Source organism: Falco punctatus, assembly GCF_963210335.1.
Source record: "Falco punctatus genome assembly, chromosome: 9".
Classification (NCBI taxonomy): Eukaryota; Metazoa; Chordata; class Aves; order Falconiformes; family Falconidae; genus Falco; species Falco punctatus.
This window is the reverse complement of record NC_137589.1, coordinates 16,953,358-16,980,342: the sequence shown is the minus strand read 5'-3', so window position 1 is coordinate 16,980,342 and position 26,985 is coordinate 16,953,358. Positions and strand designations below refer to the sequence as shown.

Sequence of the window (26,985 nt, the reverse complement as noted above, 5' to 3'; positions counted from 1 at the left end):
CCTTGTCATGTAGGCATATGTTTTGTTCCTGTTAACTGCTATTGCATGCCTGTGTCGATTCCTAGCTGCAGGAAAATAAAAGTATGAGGAGACTCTTTGTAGATTTTGCTTTCAGCTCTCAAGTAAGGTAGTTTGTGGATTAATGCAGTGATGATCTAACTTCAAAATATTAGCTTCACATAATAATAAATTCCATTCTATAAATTCCTATTGCTATTACGGATATTTTTGTTCTCTAGGAGAAAGTTGATCGGTAGTTTCTGTCTGACCCACTTAATTGTTGGAAGAAATCTGATGCCTGGCTCTTGCCATTTTGGCAGTCTCACAAAAGGGCTAAATTATTTTGCGAGTCCTGACTTGCCAGATGTATGAAAATATCTCTGCACAGATAAATCAACAAGCTACTGCAGTATTTTTGGATCTAGTATTGCTGGGCAGGTATGGTATTCCTCAGTAAAGAACCGCTAGTCTTTTAGAAGGAAACTTGCCAGGCTGTTTCCAGGCTTGCTGTTTTTCCTTGCTTCCCGAGTTTCTGGCTTCTCAGACAGCACTGTAACTCATTTCAGAATGTTTTAGGCTGCTGTGTCTGAAACGGGAAGTAAGTGGCTTGTTTTCTGTGTGTGTGTGTATGTGTGAGGTGACCTGGTAGCAGCTAGCTGTTTGATCTTTTTGACAAGAGGCAACGTGTTTTAGCTGCTACAAGATGTCCTTTTTTTCTAAAAGAAACTGTAGCTGTAGATGTTCAAGTTTTATTGCATTTTTTTTTCCCTGAGAAAGTTTAAATCATTACTTTAATTGTGCTGCATATTTTTTCTTGGCAGTATGTCAGAACAACTGACTGATTGCTTTGAAAATGCCTGGATCCCTCTATCACCACATCAGTGATGGTGCAGCACACAGGGACTGTTGATTGTGGCTCACCCCCAGCTGATGTCAACCTGCTGTCCTAGCATTGATGTATTGCTGACTTTTTTAGCAGCATCACTGTTGCTGTTGGTTGACAAGCCCTTTTGCCCACTTGAAAGGTCATGCTTGAGTTCTTTTGGTTAGAGGATCCTGTAAGAGATTGGGGAAGATACTTTAAATACTGCTTATATGTATACCTTGTTACACATTTTGATGTTCTAATGGTGTTCAGTTGTTTCTCAAAAAAGAGTATTTCAAGTGAGTTTGTGCCTCTCCTGCCAAGTTACAATTGCCCACCCAGGTGCTTCTGAATCTGTTTTTCCTATATATTTTCTTGTATTATTGCTGCTTAGGCATCCTCCCTAATGATCAATTATATGAACTGTGTCCATACATTTTTCCCCTTTTGGTTGGCAGAAACAGAATTTTAATGGTCTGGTCTCTGGTAGTATTTTGTGTCTGGTTGAGAGTTTGTCAAGAATGCAGAGAAACTTTGATCTTTCCTGCTCTATAAATACTAACATAGGTGTGAGGCAGTTACTAGATAGTAGATATACTGTCCTGCAAAACTCTTATAAAGGAGATGATTTAGGTCTATTATGCTGAGTTTTTTCAGTTCATCCATTTCTATTTGTATTTCAATTTTTAGTGGCATGGTTTGAAGTAAAGACTGCTTAGTGTAGTAGATACGGGATGTCTAAAAGTGCTTAGTCTGGTGTTGCTGCTTGAAGTTCATTAACTTTAATAACAACTGCCTCATCTCTCCATGATTAAACTAGAAAATTGGGGAAGTTTCTGGACTTCATTGGAAGGAAAAAAACCCATAAGTACTTGAAGAGCCTTGTTTGCTGTGCGCATCTGTCTTGCTGAATAAGAATTTCCTCTTTTCTGTGGCATTTAGACTCGCTTTCTCTGCCCCTTCTCCACCTCTTAACAACTCTTCTTACTGGCAGTTTTGGAGGACTACTGGGGGCACATCTCCCCGTGTCCTTCAAGGGCAAAGCTCTCCAGCAGTGTGTCGTCTTGTGTTTATTTTAAGTTTGTGGGTGTTTCTGTTGTTGGTTGTTTGGTGTGGGATTTTTTTTGTTGTTGTTGGGTTTTTTTCTTTTTTTTTTTTTTTTTCCTTCCTCCCCCAGCCTGGTGTTAGGACAGGTGCAAAGAAAATTGGAGCAGTGGTGGGGAAGCTTGAGCACTTCCATTCTTTTGTTTTGTCTGTCATTTGAACATCTTGACCATTTTCAGTGAAATACAGGCTACATGAAACTATGATAACTAAAGACAACTTTTTTCATAGAGAGTTCAATGAAAACTAATATTTGGGTAAGTAGATAGGAGTCCAAATGAACACTTTGCATACAAAGGCACAGGGAGCTCAGCAGGTGATGATTTAATTTGTCACAAACCCGTTGTGCAGAGTCGTGGATGTGCATGAGCTGCAGTGTGTGCAATCATATCCCCAGGAGTCCAGGCTGAGTAAAGCTAGTAAAGGATAGTGTTGTGGAGGTAAGTTTGCAGGGTGAGGGGGAAAGAAATTCGGGGCATAGGAAGAGGTTGGAGCGTGTTATGGGAGGAAATTTTGCAGCTCCATAGGGAATTCAGAGTGAGAGTATATTTGGGAACATAAGAAACCACACACTTGTGTTCTGCTTCTGGGAAAAATGTTAGTTCTAAAAAAAAAATAGAAATAAGAAAATAGCAGTGTTGATGGTGTGTCCTATATAAGCCACTGTTAATCATTATAAACAGTGAAGCAAGAGCTAATCTCCCAAGCAGTTTATGTATGTGATGTGGAGAATGTGATTGAGAATTATTTTTTTTTTTAATACCTGCAGCCAGGTAACGTGGTTCAAAATTGCACCGCCACAGATCTTTTCTATCTACTGATGTGAAAATGTCATGGAAACTCAGATTTTACTGCTGAAATATCATGAGAGACTTCAGGATACGTAATTACAAATCAGAACTGAAATCTGTTCACCTTCTGTGAAGTCTTAACTGTCAGATGATGACTAAATCACCTTTCAAGTTTTAGCAGCACAAACTGGAACAGGAGACTAAACAATTATTAAATGAGCACAGTTCTCCCTATATAGAGTATTGGTTTTGTTAGATCTCTGATGCTTTCTTGTGCACTTGGAAGGAAAATTCTAATATTTCATTAGAATTCTGTAAGAGTAAAGACTAATGGATTATGTCTGTACTGCTTGTTGGGCTTGAGCTATACACAAACCCAAGCCAGGCAAACCCGCCAAGGCAGCGTTCATTGTTGCCTGTTGTATACCTTAGTATTTGCATCCATGCCTTTGCTTCTGTTAAGTTTTGGAATGCTAAAAATTTTGGGAGGTAGACTTTGAAACATCAGAGTAAAGCTCCCTAGAAAAAGCCTTGAAGTACTAATTCTTGGGACTTGTTTCTTCATTGCTTTTTTCCCCTCTACACATTCAGATTTAGCTGACCATATGATGCTGTTTTGTCTCAGCTCATTTCTTCTGTGAAATTGTACTGGCAGGCTAGCTGATAGATGAATTAAATAGGAAGTCGATGATTACAGTTTGTAGGTTTATGTGATGCTACTCTGAGAAATAATTGAATGCTGCCTGAGTATTTAATAAAATATGGAAAGGTGCTAGTTCTGGGAGGTGAGAATAAAGTGAATAAAGAATAAAAACTTGTCAGGTTTGGAAATTGCAATACTCTTGCCTGTCTATCAAGCAATCCTGAATATGCTTGTACTTTTAGAATAAGGGAGTTGTCACAACACTGAGTGGTGAGATACTTCATAGATATGGGATGAACAGTGTATTGGGTTTGCATGGAAAGGTTTTGGTAGTGGAGGGGCTGCAGAGGTGGTTTCTATGAGAAGATGCTGGAACTTTCCCCCGTGGAGCTCATGTCAGCTGCTGGCCAAGGCTGAGCTAGTTTGCGATGATGATATAGCCTCTGTGGTAGCATATTAAGAAGGGGTGTGTGTGTGTGTGATATACCGAGTGATATCCCTTTACTTGCCTTGACCCATGAGCCTTTCATTATATTTTCTCTGCTGTGTCTGGTTGAGGGAGAGGAGTGACATAGAGTGGCTTTGGTGGGCACCTGGCATTCAGCCAGGGCCAAACCACCACAAACAGTGATCAAGAAAACTTTTATATTAAAAGAAAAAAGAACAGGCTATATTGGGGCTATTTGAGTGTCTTCCCTCCATTTTCTGCTGATGAAATAATTGAAGAACCTATGTAGCTGTAGAAGTAGCTGTTGCCACCCAGAAGTTTGTTGTATTAGTCTGTGAGAATCTGGGCTGGGTAGTGGTAAGTACTTCAGCCGTTGGATTGCAAGGGGTAGATAGAGTTAGTCACTAGTAGGTTGTGAATATAATTGGGTATAATGAGTATAACAATGATACTCTTTCAAGAAATGTATTAAAGATATTAATGTTCTTCAGTTTCACTCTAGCAGTGGGTACAGTTTATGTCAGCTGTGTTTAACCTCTCAGATGCTGGTAGGTTGTCACCTGCATGAGGTATTATTAATTTGCCCTGCAGGGTCTGTGAATTATTGGTCAGATAGTGATGCCAGGGCAGTGATGAGATGTGGTATTTGCAAGCTCAAGCATGGTAAAACTTTTTCCTCGTGTTCTGCGGTTTTATTGCATTTGTGTATCTGTTGTAAGAATATAATCTTTGTACTGTGTGAACCATACCAAGTGATAATTTAATTTCCTGATCTGCATAAGCAGAAGATGTAACACTAATCCTGTTTTAACTCCAGTGAAATAAGAGGCACTGTGTGTCTGATGGCAGTTTTGGCTGTACCTGTTGGCATTAACAGTACATACACACGTTTCTGCTTCCTGGAGTCTGCCTGGCTGTTGGACATGCAATGTGGACTTTCTTGTGATTTGCCTTTGTAGTTCAGGCACATACGTGGTTTCTTATTTTTGTCTTTCCCGTTCTGCTTTTTTTATCTTCTGGAGGAGTAAATTGGTCTAATTGTTACATTATGTGGCATGCTTGATTAACTTCACAGACTGCTGCCTTGGCTGACAGTTTAACTAGAAACCTGACTACTTTCATGCTCATGGATTAGAGTGTAATTATGCTTTCTAACTTTTAATACTTCAGGTAAACTTTTAACTTGAGTATTCACACCCTTGGAAGTGGGGAGGGGAGGGAGTCTTGCGCATGTGACATGCAAGAATATTTAATGAATGAAAACTCATCAAATTAGCTGGCTAGCAAGCATGCTTCCTAAAATGTTGATGAAGGTATGAAACTAGAGTGCAGAAAACCTGAAGGCATCTCAATAAGCTCTAGTTGAGTATCATTTATGTAATTTCATATTGGTTTGTGTTCTTTGTTATTCCAGTGCAAAATGTAATTAAAGATAAAGGCTGCAAAATGAAGCAGTAAAGTGTTAGGAAATGGTAATGCTGTCAACTCAGCTGAATAATCCTACCTGCCACACTTCGTAGTTTTAATGGATTGCAGCAAAATCTTAAGGACTATTAAGTTAAGGTCGAGAATTTGATGGGTAATTTCAGATTTAGGGTGGGGGAAGAATGTAATCATCACCTAAACAACTGGAGTAGTAAAACCATAAACTTCAGCACAGTATTTTAAACAGGTTATTGCAAAGCAATTTTAGCAGAAAATTTCAAGGAAAATGGAATTGGCCATGTCTGTTGTTAAAGCCTGCACTTACCTGATAAGCATTATCATTATGATAAGCATAATTAATAGAATATTTTGAACTTATAAATGTTGTTTTGGAAGTCTGTGTTGTGTTGTCTGTGTGTGTGTGTTTTCCCTGTGCGCCCACCCTCTTCCCTCAGTCTTCCCCCAGTAACATGTTTCCTTTGATTCAAAATTAGTGACTTGTCTCAGCTTTTATGTAGTTCTCTTCTAGTAGTTTCTTTGGCTTGACCCATCTTTCACACTTCATATAGGCAGTGTTCTTACCCAGTTCATACAAAAGAAAATCCCTAAAGAGTGAATCTATGTTAAATAAAGTGGACAATTAACAATTTGGAAGGTCAGATTGACTGGCATGTGGTAGCGGTTTTATGCATTCTGGAGCTACAAAACAACTAGAGAATGCAGAGCCGGTTTAGACAGATTTACAGCTGCTTCCCCTCACTGACTCAGGGCAGCAGGACCTGCAGTTTCTTTTCACTCATGATGTTTTGTGAACTCCTGAATTTTCTCATTTCCTTTTTTTCATGCTTCAAATATGTGTATATTTCCTCCTCCTGTGAACCTGTCTTGTTGGCTAATTCAGATGCAGCAGGTTTGAGGATGTTTAGGACTCAGATTAATTTTTAGGGAAAGGATCCTTAAGGCATGTTTCCCTCTATTGTGCCTGCAACTTCTCATTTTTCAGTCTGATTGAAGCCACAACTGCCTGAACAAAGATGGCCACTACTTGCCTTCTGTTTTCGCTACTGGGAATGAAGCCAATGGCCCCCAGGGGAGAAAGTGGCTTGGTGTCTGTAGGGATGTAGATGATGACTTTGAGAAAGGATGAAAGCGAGGTAACAGTTACTCTTTGCTGAGAGGCAGCCAATGGCATCCGTCCTTCTGAGAGTGTAAGTAAATGGCAGCTGTTGTGGAAAAAGGGCAATTGTTTTGAGAGGCTCTCTGGAGAACATTATTCTTCATTCTCTGAAGAGCCATAGGAGAAAATTGCTGCTAAATCCAAACTTCTTCTCATAGCCTCTTCATTTCACTAAATAAACTATAAGATATTAATCTTAAATATACATGCATGCAGATGATTTGGGGAGCAATTTTGGTAGCGCGTATTTAAAGGATATTTTACATCCTTTGAACTAGGGAACTTTTGAGAATTCTTTCAAAAAAATTATCCATTCTGTACAGAATGAGTAAGTGCTGTAATCCTGTAGGGGATGACTATAGTTATGCATTACTAGAAGCTTTAAATCTTAGGTTTAAGTACTGAACTTCTTCCCAGCTATTTGAAGCTAGGATAGTGTCTATGTAATGGTGACCTACTTGTGCTTTTCTTGGGTTAGTTATTCACTGTACAGCTCTTTTGGAAGCAGCATTTAGGCAGCTTTTTTCCCCTCTTGCCTCTGCTTAATGAGTAAATTTCTGACTTCTCCAGTACAGTTCACTCACTGGTACAAGGTGACATTGTGACTCGGGTGTGTTACTGAGGGTTGTTACTGATGACTGTGACAATTTGCTTCTCAGTAGATTCCCTAAAAGCAACATGAGTGGCCCATGTCAGAGAGCGAAGCAGAGCAAGCTGACAAGTCTCTGGATGCGCACTGCAGTGCAGAGCAGATGTATTTGAGCTGGGTTTAAGCTGTTGTAGCCACGGTAACATGGAATTCTGAGTAAATGCTTTGGCAGTTGGCCTGGTCTTTGCAGATCTTCTAGCTCACTTCTAATGTCTCTGTTCCTCATTTCTTGGCTAACCTCCAAGATGTACACCAAATAGTAAAGGTAGTGTAGGTAGAGTCTGCATGTGCAGTTTACTTTTGTCAGATATTACAGGCACTTGCTATCTTAACTTACTGCTTTGTGGTGTTAATATTATGTCATCACAAAACCTCTGGAAACTGGCACTAATGGCTTAAAACCTCTCTAAGATAGAGGTGGATCTGCATGTGCTGGAAAGCTGGAAAAACTAACCCTGTTTGGTATCTTTTCCAAAAGTAAATTCTGCTGACTGTTGATAATACAGTTCCATTTCAGTACTGAGCATGCCTTTGTCCTCCCTTCTATAGAAAAGTAAGTAGTAGGAATGCTAGACCAATGCTTTCCCACATGTGTGTGTGTAGATGGGAACTAATACAAGTAATTTGGGCTTATATACATATTCTATATTGCCATCCGGCCAGGCTGCTTCTTGAGTATATTTGTTTAAATGAAAACTGTACTCAAATATGATAATGCAATTGGTAGTGTTTGCATATAAAAGCACCCAAATTCTGCAAGCTGTCACAGTTATAGGATATTATTGATCTATGGTCCTTATACTGAATTGCCATTGAAGCATATGTTTACGCTTCTTCCCTTATGGGCGATATGCTGCTTCTGAATATACTTTGAAAAAAACCTTTTGTAATGGCAAGTTGTACAGACCTGCTGGAAGAAATATAGAGTGTGATAGAAACTTTTATTGTTTGTTGCACTCTTCCCTGAAGCATCTCATACAGATGTTTGCTCATTTTCTTGGCTTATCTTGAATGGAGAGATGGTTGAATGACTGAAAATTAGGAGACGGATGGGCCTTTCTGGGGCTGCCTTCTGTTTTTTTAAATGTGACATAACTGCATACCCCTAAGTGTCCCACAAAACTGCCACCCGCCCAAACACTGGCAGCTAGATGAGGCAAGAATCAAATAATGAAAAAAAGCTGCTCAAAGAAGCTAAAGGCATTAAAAATTAAGTGAAACTGGAATGGAGAAATAACTGTCTCCTTGAAAGGTCCCGTAGTCCTATTGCTGTTCAGCTTTCATAAAATAAAAAAAATAATTGAAGAGTCTTTTCTTTGAGAGATTTTTTAAAAATTTTTGATTTTATAACTTCAATTTGTGTTGCAGATAATACCATGTTTTATCAAGCCATTAAAACTTTTTGTAGGTATTTGTAGCAGCAGTCTACTTTGGTTTTGCTGTTGTGTCATGAAACATGGCTTTCTAGTGAGCCTGGTCTCGCTGGGGGTGTGCTGGTTCCTTCTCTTATGTCCTGTGGCATGAGACTGCTGTGCAGTGCTCTCCTTTCACACGTACCTTCTCTGACCCACGGATAGTACTGATACCTGGTGTGGTAGTGCTGCTCTGCTTTGCCAAGGGAAGTGATCCCTCTCTGCGAGGGAGTGTGGTTCATCTCGGGCACTGGAGTTTGGAGGCCATTTGGTAGCTCAGTCCCAGCTGTGGCAAGGAGGACTGGGGGTCAGGGGCAAAGCCGTGAGCGCCGTGGGGCTAGGACTGTAGCATTGCACAGCACGGGCTGCAGCACAAGGCTGTTGACTGTGTGGCAACATGATTACCTAGTAACTGTATATATTTTTTTTTTTTTGATTGGATGTTGCTTTCATTTAGGATTGACCCATGACCACGCCACTGCTGTATTAGCTGTTGAGTTGGAAGGAATGCTGGAGAGGAATTCTGCTGAATTTATTATAATATCTACTAACTTTTGCTTGCCTTCTCTTACCCGTGTTGGCTATGAAGTGAAAATGGATTTTCTTTAACAACAACAAAAATTTATAAAACAAGCCTAAAATTGTAGTTTGAAGATCACTGTGGCACGTAATTGAAATGAAGTCCCCAAATTCCATGAGATTGCTTTGTTCCTGGCCTTTGTGTCCTGTGTGCAAAAGGCTTTTCTTGTATATCAATACCAGATTATCCATATATAAAATAATGTTTTATCTGTAAAAATGGAACAAGCTCAGCTTTTCAGCAGCATCGGAATCGATCATTTATTCCTTCTGTATAGGCTCATGCTAAAGCACTGGTTTTATGGCATGTGATAAGCTGTTGAAATACAGAGCATGTTGTTTTTAGCAGGAGCCAACAATTCCCTAATCTGTGAGGATATTGGGATTATATTTCTGAGGTTGCGTAGTAAGGATTTCAGGGCAGAATTTTTATAATTTCAGCCTATTTTTTTAACTCCAAGATCTGTGTGCTGGTTTTTTTTTTTTTTTTTTTTTTTAGAACTCAGGGGGAGGCAGTGGGGGGACGGGATGCAGGGATTGAAGTCACTGAGTTGAAACAAAGGCACCAAATGTGTGAATATTCAGTTTTCTGAAACTCTGTTTTTATGATGATTAACACTTAAATAACCCCCCCTTTTGTTTAAATAAATATGTCCATGGTTTTTGTGATGTTTCTCTGTATGTGGTATCAGCTGCACACTATTCAACAATGCGGAAAAATGGGTTAGCATTAAGTAACTGTTTCAGCTATAAAAAGCAAAACTAGAATAAATCTTAACAGCCATTGTCAGGTAGATGAGTACTACGTGGTGACGGGAGTGAAGACTTTGCTGGTAGTGTTTTGGAAGATTTCAGGCTTGAGTTTCTTTGCTTATGTAAAACAGTGGTCTTTGTTTGGCACTTCCAATGGCGCTGGGAGTGTTGTGTAGCTTCATTGATTGGTTCCATGCAGTGGAAATCTGACCTTTAGCAGATGTTTGAGAAATTGCCAGCATTCAGTGTGATCAGCAGACTAGACAGTTTTTTCCTTGTTATGTCGATGAGAACTTTCATTAGATTAGTAATGTGCGTGACAATGTTAAGCTTTTAAATAATTAGTAAGCTTTCTGAAACAAGGCAGGTTTTCCTGCAGTGTAGAGCTGTGTCGGGTCATTTATTTTTTTACTATGTAGTTTTTGCAGATTCGTTAGCTAACACAAATATTTTGATAATTCAAGCGGTGTGGGGTCTTTTTATTATAGTAAAGACATTTAGATTTTAAGTGAGTTGTGATTTGTCTGCTTTTTTCTTAAAAGATCAGTTTTAGCATGCTGTTATAACATCAGTTTGGGATAAATGCTTTCAAAGAAAAAAGAACAAGCTTAAATGGGCTGGAGAGGGGGAGGCAGCAGTGAAACATATCCCATCTGGAGCATTTGGCTTGGAACAGGATGTTGCATGACTCCATGTGAAGTCTGCTCTCAAGAACAGTATCCTAAGTAATGTAGGAGATTCAGCTGCTCAGTGGTGGGAGTTTAGCATGAAACGAGGTCTGTTTTCTCAAACTCCAACGGTTGGAACTACAGGAAAGGGGTGGGACTTAATAAGAGATTTATGTGATAACTCAACAACACCAGCAGTTGCCAGATTAAACCCTTTCCTGCAGGTGCTGGCTTTCCTCAGAGCTCTACAATTGTCTTTCAGTATGTTGCATGTGGGAAGAAAAATTACTTAAAGGATTAGAAGTTTAGTATGGAAAAAATACGACTAAGTTGCCTATTTCTGGTTTTAAATTTAAAAATAAAATAATTGCAAAAGGATTGATCTTGTCATGGCATCAGATATCTTGCATACTTGTGCACTTTTTTTGGGTGGGTAGGAGTTTCCTTTTATATATATATATATATTTTTTTTTTTTTTAATTAACATCTTGGGTGCAGAAACATGTGAAGAAACCTGCCTGTACTAAAAGCAAGGAGTAGTCTTAACTGAACAACCAGTCCTGCCTTTGTGGACTGCTGGGCAGAGTCTCTTCCTCTTTTGTGAATATATGTTTTTTTTTAAATCAAGGTTGGAAAGGAAGGGATGTGATGGTAAGAGAAGCCACACACATTAGAAAGCCTAGAAATCTTTGCCCTTTGCTTTCAGTACTCAAGAACAGTTCATTTTTCCAGTGCTGTGGAACTTGTCAGGTATGTTTCTTTATTTTTGTGATACTCATGAATTTGTGCCAAAATTGTTTGGCAGCTCCTTTTGGTATCTAATAATCTATGTAACAAATCATATTAAGGTTGTGTTTTTTTGAGATATGCAATATTCTGATCCCTTCTTATGAGCAAAACTGGAAAAGCTCTCCTTGCCTGTGTGTAGTGCACTTAATGTTACTTCTGAATCCTGTTTATTCAGCCTTTGTCTCTTGATCTAAATGTGAGGTACTGGGAGACGGCAGCAACTCTTACTGATTCCCAGAGTGGGTTCAGTGTTTGTTTCTGTCTGGTTTGTCAGTGACCTTCTCCTTCCCATCCCTAAGAGAGCAATGTAAGAATGGGTTTTAGCTGTGCCTTTCCATCCTCCCTCTTTTTTTCCATGTAGTGACTTGGGAGTAAGGCACCTTGGCCTTACATACACTGAATAAAAGTACTGGTACATGTATTTGTCTGCAACGTTGAGAACTAGTCTCTATTCAAAGTATATTGCAGTTACATGATGGAGGCCTGGGCTGTGCTTAATGTTATTAATAGATTGTGATCAGTGAGGTATTTATATCACAGTGAAATAAATGTATCTATAGCTGTGAGAAAGCCAAAAATGAACATTACTTCCAAAAGTATTTATTGCATATTCTTTTTTAATTTATGACAGTATTAATGTTAGTTGACAGTAGATGATCATTGTCTTGCCTTTTTTTGTGTCTTGGATGTTAAATGAAGTCACACGAGTAAGAATTGTTCCTTTCTCATTCACAGTAAGTTTACTGTAACACAAGGTATATTATACATACAATTTACAAGGAAATGAGACTGATCGTAAGACATAACATCCAGATTTTAAGTAGTTGATACAGTGAAGCAGAAAGCATTTGGTAAACCAAGGTAAAAACCTTAGTTGTCATTCCCTGATAAGTTTTGAAAACAGATTCACTTTATCATTATCAATGAATACTTCAGTTATCTTATACCACTAAGACTTCTGCAGCTGGTGACTCCTTCAGTTAAAAATACCTTCTTACACTGTGTTCGTTTTCCTGAAGGGAACATTTGTGTCCCTTAAAGGGAACAGAAATTTTATTGCTTATTCCCAAGGGGAATGGGAACGACTATGATGTGGTATGCTAGATCTTCTCTTGTATTGATTTATGATAGTACAATAGAATTGTCAAGTGCAATTTCGCTCGGGGAAGGCTGTGTTTGCTTGAGTTACCTCTGGAGGTCATAAAGGTCCTATGTAGTTACTTGAATTTTTTTCTGGAAGTCTTGTCTATATTCTGTATAACTGTAACAGTAGGTGCACAATCTGTTGCAGTTCGTGGGGTTTTTTTTGTTTTGAAGATGTTTCCTCATTCAGAATACTTGAAGTAGGTGAAGTGTGTTACAAAAAAGAACTTGCTTATGTTGATAAATTTCTTTAAAGGTTCTAATTAAATCTAAGTTTAAGTGAACATCAGAATCACAAGGAGCTCCTCAGAAAATAAACTTACAAATGGAGAACGAGTGCTAAAAGTTTGGGGGAAGTTGTTCTGCATTTTTGGTATGTGACAATGGTTGAATCACTGGATGTGTAACACTATCTTAATTTTTAATCAACAAGATGATAGTGGGGAAATAAAGGGGAGAAAGGAGGAGGTGAAAAGTGTAGTCCTTGTATTTGTGCTTCAGGTTTAACATTTTTAATCGTTCAATTCTAAAAAGGATTTAAGTAACTTCTGTAAGCATCAGAGTCAATACAGTAGGTATGTTTATCATATGTATCATTTCTAGTATTAAAAGTTGCCTTGGACATACAGCAAACCCTATTTTTTTTCTTGTTCCAGAAACTTGCACAGATGGTGAGCAAATTATGTGCAATTCTGAATTAATGCTTTTTTATTCTCTTCTCTGCAGCATGCATTTTGAACTGTGGGGAGGACTTTTTGAATCCCAGGCACAGCCCTTATAGTTACTGGCTATAAAATCATTGTGCATAAACAAACTTACTTTTAATTTATCATTGTCTTTGAAATGCTGCTTATTTAAAAAATATTATCCTTGCTGTTACAGGGAGTGTCTGTCTGAGTTTTTCACTAGTAAATTACCCAGACATAGCTAATGCAGTAATTAAAGTTATTCATTTGGTTCATTAGTTAGCTTTTGATATATACTCATTGCCAGTGTTTTGTTCTTATGTCTTTAATTCTAGGCTTAAGCAGTAAGGGTTTGATTGTGTTATCTGTTGGATCTATTATTCTGTTGGTGTTATGAATGGATCGTTTGTTCTTCTTTAAAAAGATCTTTGCAAGAAACTATTAGGAGAGCAGAAAATGCATAACATGTTGTCTTCACTATTTTAAGTTGCAGTACATGGGACATTTCTAGGATGATTTCTAATTTAAAAAAAGATGTGCTGTAAGCTTTAAAAAAATAATCATGCAGTTAAGGTAAAAATCATAAACACTTCTCTGTAGTTTGGACAATTGTGGTATTGAAATAAATTAGTTAATCCTTAGGCTATAAAAGCTTGAATGACTGTCCTCACATACTTGAGAAATTTTGTTGCAGGACAAAAAATAACGTTAGGTGAGAGAGCAAAAGTGTTACCTTTTGAAAAACACTAGTAGACAAACATATTGAGAGTATTTTCATGTACATATTGTGCATAATTTCTGTAACATTAAGTGCTTTCCACCTTTATATTCCTGAAGCTTTTATGCATCAATAATTCTGCCTATTTGAAGCAGTCCTTCCTGTACTGTAGCCTTAGCAGCAGCAACACTAGTGGGCAGTTGTTGAGAGGAGCCAGTCATCTTTGTATTTCTGTAATCCAGCATGGTTTGTATCGTAACACCTCAATTGCACCTGAAAACCCACTGACATTGAATCTCTATTGCGTTAGTGTAATGTAAACGTACAATCTCAGTTCCCAAAGAATTTGTGGTCAAAACGGGCAATACTGGGTTGAAATGATTATATTCTTCCAGAATATAAATACTAAAGCACAGAGATTGCAATTTGCCCACTGTTACGAGCTGAGTGCAGAAACCCCGCTTAAATATCAATGTCTGAAGTTTGTTGTTTTGGTGTTTGTGTTTTTTTTCACACAAACAGTCAGCTACTAGAAGACTCTTGAAATACATTGATAAAGGTAAGTATTTGGTTAAGCTGGGACCAAATTTTTTGTGTGCATTACTAATGAGTCTCCATTCTGATGTAAAACATTAACTTAAGACTGTGAAATGGAAAAGATGATTGCCTAAATTACATACAGTGCTGCTGTATTTCTTTATAGAGTTGTAATTTTCTTGGTCAGAAATTTCAGATATCTATGACTGAGTGCCATTATAGCAAAGAAGAGGTTGAGAATGTACATCAAGACAGTTGGAAAACCCAGGGAGCTGTAGTTATGTTCCTCCTTCTGCTCCCAAAGTGCTGCTTAATTTGGGCAGGATGTTTCCTTATGTCTTGTTTGCTTGCATGTGCCACCACCCCTGGTCTTAATCCTGGTCTTAATCTCCTCTGACCTTCTAGTAGTACTTGGAGATACCTCATTTCAAAGTTAGGATGAATCTTGGTCCAGGTTTGTGCACATTTATGCACTGGTGTGCTATGAAGTGTAATGACCCAGTTGTTCTCTGTAAAGTCTAGCTTGGCAACTTGGTATCAAACAGAAAAATAAAGGAACATCATATACACCTGAAAAGTTTTAATCCTTGGAAGCTTCAGCCTGTGAGTACAAATTTTACTTCTCTTCTCTAATGCTGTGGTTAATCCATAGGAAAGGAGTAGACTTCTGTAAGTTTTGTTTGAGTCCTTTGTTAGCAGGTGTCTTCAAGCTTTTAGCTGCATCAGAAGGGTTATATGAGAGTGTATTTTTAAATGAGTGATTACTTTCCAGTATGAAGGTCTAGACAAAGATCAACTATGTGAAGGAAATATAGTTTGGCTTTTTTTTAAGATGACTTGCAGAGGAGATTGAAACCCAAAGGCTGAAATGGTAACAACAAGCTGTCTGACTAAAACACAGGAGTAATTCAGCTTGCAAGATAGCACTGAATACAGTCACAACGCTAAAGGAGAAAGATTCAGGTTTCCAAAAACAAAAATTGAACACGGCAGGAAAAGCTGAAATACCTTTGCATCTTGGCTAGGAAGGTCTTAGAAACTGTTTGTTTTTATTATATTGCTTAGAGGTGATTTAGGCAGGACTAGGAGAAACAGTTTGCAGACTGTGGTTATAGATGGCACATTAAGTGGAGGAAAGAGGACAGCAGGTTACTATTGAGACAGTAAAATGTTCTTCTCTGATAAGAGATAAAGCTTTAAAGTAATTGATACAGTATACTAACTTCCCATTTCAAGAATTCTAGTTCTTTTAAGAAGACGACACCTGGAAAATATCTGCCAACATTTTAAGTGGATGATCAATGAAGTAGATAAATATTTCACTAAATTTCTTTTACTTGTCAGGATTCTTATCTTGATGCATTTCAATATTTTTGTTTTAAATTATTACTATTTTCTCATCTACTTGATTAGAGTTGTTTGGTTTGTTACTTAATCTTGATTATAAGAACAAATATTGAGTTGTCATCAGAGCTAAAAAAAATTACCATTTTATAGTTGATAATTTATAAAAAGTATGATATACTGTCTCTTTTTGTCTTGGTTTTCTGATAACTCTTAATATTTCTCCATAGCTCCCTTAACTTCTGTAAGCTGACCAAAGAACAGCAATGAATTGTGTGAGGTTGTCCGATTATATTGCTGCTGTTGGTATGAGCTAGGCCTTGGGAAAGTATCTCCTGTACAAACCAAATCTGCTGACCAGCTTCCTCTGCTGTTTGTCACTATGCTAAAGCTTTGCTGATGCCTTCTTGGTATCCCTGGCTTTATCTGATAAAAATGAAATTGTGAGCCCACTTCTGGTTTGTTTGGCCTCATGTCTGCAGAACAACGTAGCTGCAGAACACAGCAGCTGAGAGGCACTTGGTCTTTTTTTCCTAGTCTGAATTTCAAGGTACAGGTATATAAAGCGGAACTCAAACTCAAAACCTTTCTTTCATGGTCTCTTTTTTTTGTTTGACCTCAGAGAAAGATTTGCTGTTGAAAAGGGCAAGTGTTGATTCAGGCTCTGCCCTGTGGTTTTGGGAGGACATTACTTTTCATACTGATACACAAACCAGATTGAACCTTGGTCTGGATAGATGCTGATAAATACTTCTAGGTTCTGGTCTAATCTAGGGGTTAGTCCTTTGAACCTTGCAAAGATGACTGGTTTTGCTCTATACATAGTGAAAATCCCTAGTTGAATATTCTTGGTAGAAATGGGCAAAGTCCTGTGCTTTTAGCACTTCTTTTGGTTCCCTCTAGCAATGGTTCAGGTTTGGGCTATTCAGCTGGAGCGAGACATCAGAACAGCTCATTTAATCATAGTAGCTCTCAGCTTAGGCCCTGGTCATCTCCTTAAGTTCCAGGTGCGTGGTCAGACTGTCCCAGGAGGACTGAAGTTGTCCTGTTCCCCTGTGAGCTTCTTTACAGCCAAACTTGTTAGCTAAGGCTACAGCCAGGTGAATTGGTGAAGTTTCTTGCCTCAAGAGAGGTAGATTTCTCTTTGTAGCTAACTCTCATTTTGGGGGTGAGGAACAATAGAAAATCATGAATTCTAACTAGGAAGTAGCCCGTTCCTTTCACCACGTGCTTTAATTCAGCCTCCTGCAGTGCTTTGTGTCTGCTGACAACCTGCTAGACAAACTTTATCTTCATTAACAAGTTATTGCACTGTAGAATTTTACTGAAAGCCATTAACATTTAACAGTTAATAACTAGTATTTTAAATGGCTTTATCTCTAATCAGTTTTTTTAGTCAGAGTTTCAAATATGAGATATATACAGTTTAAAAACCAGGGTCATCTTTTTTGAACTGAGATTCAGCAACAATGATTCCCTATTAAATGAAAGGTGTTGGTCTTTTTAGTGTGACACTAAAAATGTGCATATATGCACATATGAATTGCTTTTAACTAGCCGTCCAAAATCACAAATGTCTGATTCAAGCACAAAATTCCCTCTATTTTAAAATTGAATATGTAGACTCTCTGTAGTATATGAGCTTCTTAACAATTGATTTTAGAAATTAACACACAAATCTAGATGCAGTAAGAAAAGTTTCCTGTGTTGTGTGATGGTAAAGAGAATTTGAAAGACTTTTTTTTTTTTTTTTTTTTTTCCCAAGCCTGAAGGACAAGGAAGCTTGTATGTAATTGTGTGTATTTCATCTAGTTATTACTATGATTTAATAGTTCATGGTATCTTAAAATAGTGAGTTACTTTTATTCCTTATTTTGGATGAGTAGTTCAGTGTATATTTGGCATGTAAAACATTTTTAAAATGGGGCTACATGACTTTGGTTTCTATGTACGTCCAGTACAATCATGATTTAACTTCTGGTTTGCACGTTACGTTACTTTGCTGTTAAAGTCTGAATTTGGAAAAACATTTGCAAAATAGGTATGTCAAATACTTCAAATACCTAAATGATTCAGATAGCTTTTAAAGTAATAATTTGGCACTCCTGTGTATTATCTTTTTCTTAGGGACAAGTCTTTTCTGAAAAACTACTTTACAACTCCAAATTGCATACAAGAAGTATTGGGTTTTTTTCTTGCATTTTGGTGTAGTTCACATTTTCTCCCTTCAGTTTTCTCTTTAGAATTAGCATTTTAAACTGAGGGATGAAAGACACGTGTGTTAAATGTTTTTCTTTATTTCTCAGAGATGGTACTGGGGCATCCATGTAGGATGCTTTTTTTTAATTCTGTCTTCCCTGCAATCTTACTTTGTACTCTACATGATATGCTGGTTGCTTAGCAATCCAAGCTACAGACTGCAGCAGGCTGTTGCAATAGTACTGGTATTTTTCTTGTTTTGCAACCATTGTTCTCTGCATTTTTTTCTGCAAAGAACACTTTATTGTCAGTGTTCAAGCATGCATTTCAGGGAATGCAGAATTAGGCTTGAAAATAAACCTGTACATGTTGATGATTTCTGTGTTTATTCCCCTCTAATATAATTTGAGGCAACTATTTGCTTGAAATAAATAATTATTTTTATTTGAAGGCCTCTTTGTGTTTGTAGGATTTTAATTTTAAAGTTTAATATAGGGAAGCTACCTTGAAAATTCATGTTTATTGAAGCATGTATTTGCTACACCTGGTCCTGTTCTCTTCTGCACATTGCATATATTTGACATGTCTTCCAGCAAGTGTGTATCTCCAGTTTATTCAGAAGCCTATTTGGAAAGCAGGGTTGTCTTCCTTATTGTTCTGTGTATGAACTGTATTGAACAATGTTGGCCTCAGCTTGAGTGTGTCTATCATTGTGTGTTTTGAGCAAGGGTACAGGCTCCTCTATATAGTTTTTGTAAATTTTGAGCAGATGATTCTGAGGCTGCAGATTTAATTTTTTCCTCAGTAATGAGAGCAGTGGTTTTGGAGGGCTTGTTCCTTTGTATTTCAGAGGAGTTGTAGCTGGATGCTGTTATGCAGGGTCTTTCCATGGTTTACAGGAAATAAGTGGTGGTCCATTCCTGCTGGACAGAGCCAGAACCATCTCTCCACAAAAAAAGATGTCCAGGCAGTTCTGAAACAACAGAGACTGTTCCTTAAATAGTGGAAGAATTGTAAAAGTCTGATTAATAAACATAAATTAGTTTTATCAAGGTTTTCAGGTCTTCTAAAGACGTACTGTGGCATTGTGAGTGTCTACTCACCCCTGCTAAAAAATACAAGTACATTTAGTATTTCTTTGTCAAATGTAAATACTTTCTTGTCTACAAGTGCAAGTGAAATTTTTGTACTTAGGAATGAATGTGTCTGAATAGCAATAAAAATGCTGGCTATTTTTAAGAATATATGGAGGCAATAAACCCCATTTTTTAATCCTAAAGAATTTGATAGTTTAATGCCAATCTGTTGCCATTATTCCAGCTGTTTTGGGCGGTTTCAGGCTGTATGGGCCAATACCAACATATTTTCAAATACTCTTTTTTTCTGTACTGTTTTGCTTTAACAGCTTGTAAAATGCAAATGTATAGCATTCCAACATAGAAAGGAAGGGGTATGATGATTCTTTTATGACTTTTTTTTTTTTTTTTTTAGTGCAGACTGACTGAAATGCTTTTGTGGAGGACTGGGGAAATTTCGGTAGCATGGAACAATATTGCAAGCCCTTTATTAAACAAACCCCCCTATTGCTGTCTTTGCTATTTCACCGCTTTTCCATGTGGAAATGGGTAGCACTTGTATAGCATAGTAATAATTTTACTGTGTTAAGCTGTTTTGCTTTATAGTAAATTGTGCTTTGATTGCATTTGATTAGGTAAAGATATATTTAGAAAGACTTGACTGCTGGCTAATGCCATTTCCATCAAAGAAACAATCTGTTAAAAACCTGAGAAGGCAAGGATACTGGGAACAGGATGGGAAGATTAAATTTTATAAGAACACTCTTACTGGCTCCATTCCCTGTGTACTTAGAATTAGTTTTAGTTTATACCAGTTAGATATTTGGCAGTCGCATCCTTCTCCATAAGTAGAAGGAGAAGTTTCTTGGAGCCTAGTGTACTTTGTTATAATTTTCAACTACATACAATGCTAAAAAAGCCCACCAGAGCTATGCAAGTGGTTGAGTTGTGTGGGGTTCAGGCCCCTGGAAACCTTCCTGCCCTTTTCAAACCTGCATCGCTGCTGGTGGTGGTTCAGTTTGCGATACTGGACTTGGCACCTCCATCCACCTCTGCGGACAGCAGTGAGAGGCACTGTCTGCTCACTGGGCTCCTTTCTTTTCTGAAAGTACATTTTTCTCTCAGAACAAAGAAACTCCCAGCAACCTCTTTACTGGGCCAAGTATAAGCCATTCTTAAACATCCCATAAAATGTATGTGTCCCAGTTTGCAGGTTGCAGTTAACCCTGCATGTTAACATGAAGAGAGAACTAACTGGGACTTGCATTTTAATATGCTAATTGGGGAATTTTGTCCTGACATCTTGTAATGTAGTTTCTGATTCTCTTAGCTACGATGCGTAAGTTGGAGGTATGAAACAGGAATATTTATTTTTTTTCCTGACAGTGATACTATGGCTTTTAAAAACAAAACACACATACACAACTTGTAAAAGATTTAATTTACTGCCATTGACACATATTTTTTTTTACACTATTGTATTTTCTATTAAATTTCTGCTGAATTACATAGAAGGTTTGTATTTTTGTATTTATCTGACCATACATCATGAGGTTGGAAAATGACAGCTAGTTTCTGATACTTGATTACATAAGAAGTGTTTTAGGTATGTGTTTTAAGTTGTACAACTAAGACTTCAGAATTCCATGTATAACTGTTAGCACCTGAATTTTGAGTTCTTAACTTTTGAAAATGGTGTATAAAGTGTATATGCATTATAATTGCACTTGGTGTAATATTCTGTTTCTTTCTTCTAATTTGAAAATGTTACAAGTGAAGCCCAGTGGGATGTGTTTTAGGACTCCCCTTGAAGTCAGTAGCCAAATTTGTGTTGATTAAAGACTTTTCAACGTGGTACAAAAGTAGAAGTGTTTTCTTTGCCTTTTTAAAAACATCTTAAAGATTGCTTGATTTCTTGATTATTTTTTTCCCCCTAGAAGTAAATGTTTTGTTAACAATTTCTAGGTGGTAAAGGGGAAACTGTACACTCCTCCCTTAGGACTGAAAACACAACTTAGCGTTCTGTTAAATATGGACCAGGTGTATAGATCACTTATGCATACCAGGTTAGAAATTCAGTAAATAAATGCTATACAGCACTGTATTTTCTTGTTGCTAGAGATTACTTTGCCTTAAAATTATGCAAGTTTTTAGTAATTCTTGTAGCTATATTGCTTGGGAGCTCTTGCCAGGGCAAACCTAATGTGAAGTCAGCCTCTGGGTTGTTAACGCTGTAGTTGTCTTCAGCACTAACCAGCCCGTGGGCAATGCACACACTACCATAACATGGAGTTACAAACAGAATCCACCCTCTCACGTGTTTTCAAGAAAGTGGATGGTGTGTCAACTATGTTTTTTAGCGTTTGAAGTCAAATTTACTGGAAGTCAACACTGCTTTCATGACAGTTTAAAGGGTTTCAGAACTTGCTTGGTCAGGCATATTTCTTTGGAGCAGAAGTGACTGGAAAACTCTGGATCACAGCGCTACATGTAGGGAATTTCACCATGATTGTTGTGTTTTGGCTTTGAAACGGCAATATTTTGTTGCAATTGTTTGGCTCACTCCATTGGAAATTAATTTGCTGTCTTGCTTTACTTGGAAAAGATGCTAAAAGCTTATGCTGCTTCCTGTTGGAAAATAGTAGTGAGTTACAAAATTAGCACATTAATGCCAGTTACAACTATAATATCGTCCCAGTGGGAGTTTCTACTTTTTATGCATGTGAATGCATACGTGGTGAGAAGACTTCAGCCACTCTGGGAACACAAACTGCTGTGCAGCTGACAAGGCAAGGAAGCGTAATTTGGCTGAAAAATCTCAAAATCAACATTCGTTCTTAGGGAGGCAAATGTAGAGTTTCTTGCTGTACAGAGTTTTGTCAGTGAAGCAAGAAAGATTAAATATTTTCAGCCTTTACACTCCTTAGGGGGTCTAACTTTGGCTCTGCATCTTATTTTGTTGGCGTAGGTTGCTGGATTGCTTCCTTTCCTCCTCCTCTTCCCTTTTTAGTCCCTTTCATAAATTGTGCTGCTTGGGATGCTGCTCTTCTCTGTGCGGTAGGTCAGTGTGCAGAGAAAGAGGAAGCCTGTGTTCTTCAGGGGCTTTACCGTTGGCTTAGAAAAATTAATAATTGGTTTTCCTGATTTAAATATTTCCTAGCAAAAAAGAGAATGGGTGAAGGAGTGGGCTCTGCGTTTAGTGTGTGTTGTTTCTGCCTTTCAAAAATGAACTTTCAAAAGCCAGCAGATAGTTAATAGTCTTGGCATGGAAACCTGAATGTTGTGGAAGCTGGCAGAAGTATCTCCCAAGTAAGGTTGTGTGTGTGTTGTACTAGAGGAGGAATATGGTGCCCTGGGCAATGGCAGACTGGCTTTGCGCCATGCTCCATTCTCCACTTTTCTTGGAACCGCTCCGTTGAAGATCTAATTATATGGTGCCAGGAGAATCTGCAGATAGCTCAGCAATAACTCCCACTGTCGTTACACCAGATTTCAGTTTATTTGGGGTGCAAAACTTGCACACAAACACTAGATTGTATCACAGTTATCCACAAGTTTTGGCTAGTGTCCAGAAGATACAGTATATTTTAATGTGGTGGTTTCTAAACTGCTAACTCCAGTTTAGACTTATCTGCATTTTTTCAAAAACGTTTATTCACTTGATTCCCCTTGCCCTCTTAGACTTTTAAATTCACTGCTTTGTGAGGTCTGGTATTTAACCTCTTACGCCCTGTTACAGACTACCCAAGTAAAATGTCCAGGACAATTGAGTGGAATTTGGAGGAGGGAGGGGCCAGGAGGAGGGTGACTTTAGAGAATGATTTTGGACTGCACTATCAGTTGAGGTTGTCTTTAATGTCTGTTACTTGATCAATTGCAGAAGTAAATGTCTCATTAGAAGGGTTCAAAGTAGCTGCAAATACAAGATGCTGCTGCTAAGATGATTTAAGATATGATGTACTTTACTGCCTGTGCTTTAAAGCATTACTATGCTTACTCCTAACTGTTTCGATTCAGAAATTATTACTCTAATTTCAAATACATAATAAAGTTGCAATTTATAGAAGTTAAGCTATTAAAAAGTGCTTTTTACTGAAAGGTGTCAATTTACAATTTTTTGTTTTGAGGTTTTGCGGCTGTTTTCTACTTGCTTTGTTAGAATAACAGGTGATAGCTGTAATAATGAACAACAGAGGTGAGAGGGCAATTTTGTATACAAACTGTTCCTATAGGGTTGATTCTAATACCACTGTGAAGACTAGCAGTAGCTTCCTGATATTTTCAGTGAGTGAAATGGGCAAAGGGAAAAGGTAAAAGAGTAGTTGCATTGGTGAAGAAGGTGATGCAGAGATTGGGGATGACTGGATCAGCCAGGGTGGTTTTAGAAAAGTCTGAGAAGTGGCAGCAGGCAAACAGCAGAAATTCCAGATGTTGAGGTGATGAGTCCAGAGGGAAAACTCTGCCCTTGGGAGATAGAAGGAATGGTATTTAATGCGGACAGCTGCCCTGCACACGCTTTATCTTGACCCAGTCATTAAGACCAGGCAAGAAAGAAAATGAGTATTAAGATGAGATGTGAGGTAAGATGTGGAAAGACCAGATGGTCATGAATATGATATTGGTGACAACGAGCATGCATGATGATGGGGCAGTTGGGTGTCCGTATTTGATAGAGGGATGGATGAAAAGGAGTCAGGTGGGCAGTGAGTGATAGCTGCGATAGTGAGCAGTTCATGGAGGTACTGAGGAGGGGGAACAGTGAAATAAGTGAATAGACTTGAGTGTAGCTTGACAGGAGAAGAAATTACTTTTCTTCCTTTTTATTTGGACAGGTATTAAGTGGAAATGTAATAATGGGCTGTCATAGAAGAAAGTAACTGCAGTAAGTTACCTTCTTTATACGGTGCTTTAAAGAGGGAAGGGAAAAGGAAAGGAGTGTGTAGGAACAGAATGGGAGTAATATGGGTTAGGAAAAGTGTGGCAGGAACTGGGATGATACAGGAGTGAGAAGAGGCTTGGTGCAAATTGAAGTTGTGTACACAGAAGGGAAAAGGACGAGGTGAGAGGAGTACTATGTAATACAGGTTTGGAAAGTGTGAGACAAAGTCTAGACAAGGAAGTATGTTGCAGGCCTAAAATTAACCAAAGTTAAGAGAAGAATATTTCTGTGACAGTGATTTAAGTTCTCAGAAGCAGATAGAGGAAGAAACTCCAGTTTCAGAAGTTGCCTTGGGTGTGGCTGAGAGCTGAAACTCAGGAGGGTGGCAAAGCATCGTCTCCGCTGCAGTTTGTGTCACAAGCAGTGACTTTTTTTATGCCAGATGTTCTTTTCTTACTAATTTTCTCATAATTTGGAAAAGAAAACAATTGATTACATTGATTTTTTTCTTTGAATTTTAAGTAGATTCTGTCATTTTGAAACTTATAGAAGAGTTTGTGTATGCTAATGCAGATAGCTTTCGAATAGCTTTTTGGCTCAGAGTTTCCTCTTTGCTTTACAAGAGGAGACAAAAGGTTTGGCATATTTAGCTTAGTGAACATGTCAAGGAGAACTGTATAACCTACAGGACAGAGATGGCATGAGATCAAATAATTGCAAACTGGCTCCAAATTAATTTAGCTGGAGACAAAAGGTGGGGGTTTCCCCTCCCCCCCCCTCCAAAGGAGAGGGATTCCAGGACAGAAACAGCAAGAAACAGCTGCTTCTGCTAGGTGCTGCGTGTTGAGCTTGGTAGTAGCAGGGTCTGCAGACTCAGGGTGTCCTTTCTGGCTCTGCTCCAAATTGCACACACACACACACACCCTCCCGCCAACTCTTTATTTGGTTGGTTTATAGGACAAGTATTTGAACTGAGAATGAGAATTTTTTTTAAAACTTATTTACTGATATGTAAATAGCTGTATGTATTATTTGCATGGTACTAGTAAATACTTAGTGTTATACTTCCCGCTTATGAGATAAGATACCTAATGTTAACAGTAATGTTTTAGCAAATGTAACCCTCCTCTCTTGACCACAAATTCACTGCCCATAAAAATTTCTGTGGTGCAGGAACTGATTATATAATTTCAATACTATAGCAATAACATGAATGAAACTCTGGCATTAAATGCTAAAACACACACTTTCAGAAGTGTATGTAGGTGCACATATGCTGTGTATATGTAATAATGTATGCCCTTTCCTTCTTTTAAATTTCTCCAGGTATATGTGGAATTTGATGACCTTGAATGGGAAAAGCGAGAATGGGTTAAAGTTTATGAAGATTTTGCAACCTTCTTGGTGGAGTACCAGCTGGTCTGGGCGAAGAGAAAGGACCCAAGCCAGACTCAGGGATCAAAGATCAAACAAATTCAATGGCCTGCATTGGTAAGATCCTTGAACAATAGCATTTACTAAACTATTTTAATCTCTTTAATTCTGTCCTTCTTAGGAAACTGCCTAGGTTACTTAAACAGTGGTGGAAAGTGGTGAGCATGGAGCAGGAGGGAGGATAAGAAGAGGATAAGAAAATACTAACAAACCATGTTTGTGTTGAAAGGATGGGAGTGATGTGATAACAGGCACTCGTCTTCCTTTTTGAATCAACTTTGAACACTGCAAAACCAGTTTGAGTGACATAATAGAACTAGTGGCACTTTACACAGTAATAGCATCTTACAAACATAAAATTATCTTACTGCTCTGTGGGGTATTGAAACTAAGGTAAAAAATAAACCCTTAAGCTTGTGATACCTTCTTTGTGGGATTGGAGTGTATCTAAAATTCAGAGTTCAGAAACATCAGAAAACTGAGCAAAGATCAATAAAACAGTGATAATTTTATGCCTGGCTTATGAGATGGTACTTATGATTCTTTTTCTTTCTGGATTGATGCCCAAACATTAAAGCTGCGAGAACTGCTAGGAGGTCATGTCCGTTTTTGACGTGGCTTCAGGTAGACCTAATGAATACTAAGGATCTGATGACATAATCTAATAAGCAAAAAACATGTATTCTTTTTTTCTCCAAAGAAATGAGTAGTGCTACCAAAGTCTTCAGAAGAGCCAAATAAATATGAGAGTTCAGGAACATACTATATTGGAATTTTTTTGCTTTGTAGAGATTAGGGGAAGATTTTTCACAGACCAGCAAGTGAAAGGGAGCTCCAACAAATTTGTCAAAATAGTGAAGGCGAGTCTTAGATATATTTGATATTCAGCTTAGTATTTCTAACTTCAGTCTTGGGTTTTTAGAATTTTTTTTAGTAGTAATGAATTGAGGTGATGGAATTTTTTTCCTCCAGACTTTAGCTTTACCTGTGTTTCATTTAAATAATTCCCATTTCTGAGCACTTGATGCACTCTCTGAAATGCTGTCACAATTACTTCTCTGCAGCTGTGGTTGGAACAGTCATGCTGATGGTCATGAAGCAGGCTGTTCAAGAAAGCTTAGTGGTGGAAGAGATGCATAGATGGCTTAGGATGGACTTTCTTCCTCGTCATTTAGTATTCCTACTTGACTCACCCTGTACGTTTGTGCTAATGTACTTGAGTAAAACAAGCTAACTTTCTGGATGTACAGGCTGTTTCGTGTACTTGCTTGTACAGGCAAGTTTTCTGTTTCATGTTAGTATATCCTTGAACAAGAATTTTTAGTTTTAGGGAGTCATGTCATTAGCTATGTGAAGCCACCCATCTCTCCCTGGTTGAGATGGGTATTCTAAAATCTGTTAGCAACTTAGAACTTAGTGTCTAAGTACTGTGCTATTTTACATGCTTTTATTCTCACTCTCTAGGATAGAGATCAGTCTTGGGTTTAAAGGGGGCGTATTTCTAGAAAGTATGATAGTCTGGCTGCTGATCCGGTCCCCAAGTTGAAAGTGTTTGCTAATGTATGAAAATGTTTTAGTCAAACCTTTCTCTCGGAGACTTTTCCAAATTTCTACTGGTCTAGCAGAAGGCAGAAACATTTTTTTCTTTCATCTCCATCTTTTTATT

At 38.0% G+C, this 26,985-nt stretch overlaps 1 protein-coding gene across 2 annotated transcripts in view; it reads left to right on the top strand.

Moving 5' to 3' along the window:
• Positions 1-26,985, top strand: part of JMJD1C (jumonji domain containing 1C) — a 165,127-nt gene that overhangs the window by 27,928 nt on the left and 110,214 nt on the right. For both annotated transcript variants that reach the window (XR_013930519.1, XM_080402746.1), the window contains exon 2: positions 25,212-25,376. Coding sequence is in view for 1 of the 2 variants with exons in the window: in XM_080402746.1 (XP_080258872.1) it covers positions 25,212-25,376 (165 nt within the window). In the remaining variant the exon portion in view is untranslated. The remainder of the gene's footprint in view (positions 1-25,211; positions 25,377-26,985) is intronic.